The following is a 3526-nucleotide window of genomic DNA, read 5'->3' on the forward strand; positions in this document are numbered from 1 at the left end:
TTTTACTTATTCCACAAGACGATGTGTGAGGCTGGGATTATTACTCCCATTTTACAGATGAGGAAAGTAGGACTCATAGAGGAGTGGCTCAGGCAGCTAGAAAGGAGCATGGCTGGGACAGGACTGGCTCGTCTGATTCTCACAGTCAGATGACTTTCCCCTGAACCAAAGACACCCCTCTGAGTTCAGGAATCGAATTGTTTTCTGGCTAATCATTATGAACTCACTTCAGAATACCTTTTTTTTTCTTTATTTATTTATTTTTGGCATTGTTTGTTTGGGGAGGTGGAAATATGTTTCTAAAGAAATTCTCCAATCCTGTACAGTCCAGGGGTCCCCAACACCCAGGCCCAGGACCTGTCTGGGTGTGTGGCCTGTTAGGAACTTGGCTGCACAGCTGGAGGTGAGCCACCGACGAGGGAGCATTACTGCCTGAGCTCTGCCTCCTATTAGATCAGCAACAGCATTAGATTCTCATGGGAGCACAAACCCTAGAGTGAACTGTGTGTGTGAGGGATCTAGGTTGCACGCTCCTTATGAGAATCTAACTAATGCCTGATGATCTGCAGTGGAACAGTTTCATCCTGAAACCATCCACCAATCCCCGTCAGTGGAAAAAGTGTCTTCCATGAAATCGGTTTCTGGTGTTAATAAGGCTGGGGACCGCTGCCCTACACTACCGTGTATGCTCTCCCACCTCCCTGCTTCTCCCCCACTGCTTCTACAGTGGCTAAGTCACATCAGGTGACAGTACTCCAACATGGCCTTTCCTTTGTCTGGGGAGTTCACAAAGAAGGGCAAGGGTAGAGGAGGCCCTGCCTCTGTAGGACCTGGTAAAGAAACCATCTCTCAGTCGGGCATGGTGGCTCATGCGTGTAATCCCAGCACTTTGGGAGGCTGAGGTGGGCGGATCACTTAAGGTCAGGAGTTCGAGACCAGCCTAGCCAAAATGGTGAAACCTCGTCTCTACTAAAAATACAAAAATTAGCTGGGTGTGGTGGCATACGCCTCTAGTCCCAGCTGCTCGGGAGACTGAGAATCACTGGAACCCAAGAGGCAGAGAATCACTTGAACCCAAGAGGCGGAGCTTGCGAGATTGCACCACCGCACTCCAGCTTGGGTGACAGCCTTTGGGACTCCATCTCAAAAATTAAAAAAATAAAAAAAGAAGCCATCTGTTCCTCACTCCTCAGACAAACCCAGACATGCCCAAGGTTTGATGTTATCTTCATTGTCACATCCTTTCCAGGGTTTCCTTTTGATTTCCACCGACCTGAAGTATGAAACATCCTCAAAGCAGCAGCCAAGTTTCCATGGTTGGGAAGGTCTGAACCTGATAAGTGGACAGTGGAGGGGGAAGTCAGCCCCTTGATTGCCAGTTTGCAATTCACCCCAGGAAGTAAATGGTCCTTAACCCCACAACTACTGTAAACCCAGAAAGGGAAGACAGTATACACTGGAATTGTAAAGCCCTCGTGAATTGCTTAGGTAGAAGGTTTTCTTTCTCAAGCCTTCAGGAACCCAGAATAAGGCAGAATGTGTTAAAGGGCTAAATAGAGGTGTATGAATGTGAGTGTATGCATGCCACATGTGCCTGTGTTTATGTTTGTTTGGGGCAAGAAAGATTCTAGGAACAAGAGCTAGGCATGTACTTCTGACCAGGTGGGTAAGAAACTCTTAAGTCTGTATTTGTATTGGTCATTCTCAGTGGAGATTCCTTAGGCCCTCTAGGGGTTTTCCCCTACCCACATATTGGATTTCATGTTTTATATTCACTGTTACTGTCTTCTGTGTTTAATTAAAATTGTTTTCTATCAACTTCAATCTTGGTTTTTTTATTTGAGAAATGTCCTGCCCTGAATTTTTAAAAAATGAAATAAGAGGCCAGCCACAGTAGGTCATGCCTGTAATCTCAGCACTTTGGGAGGCCAAGATGGGTGGTCAGGGGTCAAGAGGTCGAGACTATCCTGGCCAACATGGTGAAACCTAGTCTCTACTAAAAATACAAAAATTAGCTGGGAGTGGTGGCACGCACCTGTAGTCCCAGCTACTTGGGAGGCTGAGGCAGGAGAATCGCTTGAACCTGGGAGGCAGAGCTTGCAGTGAGCCAAGATGGCGCCAGTGCACTCCAGCCTGGCGACAGAGTGAGACTCCGTCTCAATAAAATAAAATAAAAAATAGAAAAGGGAAGAGACCTAAGGTTGCACAGACGTCAAGGCTTGATTTTAAAAGAGAATTCTTTACGTCTGAAATCTTTACAAGAAGAAACAGGGTAACCACAGGAAACTCTAAAAGTTGCATCACTTAAAGCTTTAGGATTTTTCACCCACCACAGATTCAGTGAAATGGCAGTTGAGTACTAAACTCAGACAATTCATAATTGAGAATGATATCAATGTGTCAGAGCACCTAATCAGTGGGGAGAAATTGGGGCAGAAGAGAATAAGACCGGAACCAGTGCAGGTAATGCGATAAATGAATGTAAACTACATACTGTTTTTTTTGCAGCACTTACAGTCTAGTGGGGGAATGGAAGGAGGAGAGCTGTTTACAGAGTGCTTGCCGTGTGCCAAACCCTGTGCTGATTACTCCTCCGGTGTCACTTCATTTAGCCTTCTACTCAAGAAAGAAGTATGATCCCATTTTAGAGATGATGAAACAGAGATAAGAAGGGTTAATCACACCAAGCCAGTAAATGGCACAGATAGAAATGGAATCTTGCAAGTCTTTCTAATCCCAAAGTTGCAGTTGTTGACATGAGGCAGAACTCGAAACTGAAATCACTTAAAGCTCACTTACCACTATGAACAAGAGGCTCACTTACCACTATGAACAAGAAACATGGCGTATAAAAGCATGATTAAAGAGGTCTTGATCATCAAAGGATGCTAGACTGAGGAGTTCTGGCGATCCATAGGGCTGTGATTTGATCATTTTGTAGTACATGTCTGGCCATAATAGATGCATCCACAAATGTTTGTTAGAATAAACGATAAGCTGCCATGCTTCATTCTTTGGGATGCTCCTTTCCGATAAAAAAAGTTATTTGATGTATATCCAGATTCATTCCGAAACATAAATGTTCAGCTATGGTATTTATTCAAACAGGTTTTTCTTTCTCAGCTGCTGGCGTATCTTTTTCCCCTCCCAGCTGAGGGTGTAAACTCCAAGCCGATGCACCGGACCTGACCCAGACTCAAGGTGTTTTCATAAGCTGCTGAAAAGCGTCTCCAAAACAAAAGATAACTACATTAGAATTTAAACTCCTGGATTTCGCTTAGCTGTAGCTTAGAGGAAATCGACTAATAAAGATCCTAGCTATACACTAGAGGACAATGCAGCTTAACCAGAGGAAAGACGTTGGCCTGAAGAGTTTCGAGCCTCGGTGCTTGCCGTTGCTCATCCTGCTGCGGCGCTGGTCGCGCCTGCGCTTTGGTTGTTGGAAGGCGGTGCTTTGGGAAGCAGGACAACGCGGCAGCCGCTCTTCAAAGCCGAGCCGGGAGTTTTCGCTACCGTTGTCGTCGCC

The 3526-nt window shown here is 45.4% G+C and overlaps 2 protein-coding genes across 4 annotated transcripts in view; one reads left to right on the forward strand and one right to left on the reverse strand.

Annotated features, from left to right (window-relative positions):
- BPIFC (BPI fold containing family C) overlaps nt 1-1824 on the forward strand; it is a 54503-nt gene extending 52679 nt beyond the window's left edge. Inside the window, exon 17 of one of the 2 annotated variants that reach the window (XM_031655951.1) lies at nt 1250-1824. In XM_031655951.1, coding sequence (XP_031511811.1) covers nt 1250-1372 — 123 coding nt within the window. In that variant the 3' untranslated portion in view covers nt 1373-1824. The remainder of the gene's footprint in view (nt 1-1249) is intronic. The other variant, NM_001168776.1, reaches the window with a different exon arrangement.
- The window catches only part of FBXO7 (F-box protein 7), an 89527-nt gene extending 86237 nt beyond the window's left edge, over nt 1-3290 (reverse strand). For both annotated transcript variants that reach the window (XM_009217150.3, XM_017944548.3), the window contains exon 1: nt 2825-3290. In XM_009217150.3, the coding sequence (XP_009215414.1) occupies nt 2825-2879 (55 nt within the window). In that variant the 5' untranslated portion in view covers nt 2880-3290. The remainder of the gene's footprint in view (nt 1-2824) is intronic.
- Between the last annotated feature and the right edge of the window lie 236 nt (nt 3291-3526).

This window comes from Papio anubis, chromosome 16 (genome assembly GCF_008728515.1).
Source record: "Papio anubis isolate 15944 chromosome 16, Panubis1.0, whole genome shotgun sequence".
NCBI lineage: Eukaryota > Metazoa > Chordata > Mammalia > Primates > Cercopithecidae > Papio > Papio anubis.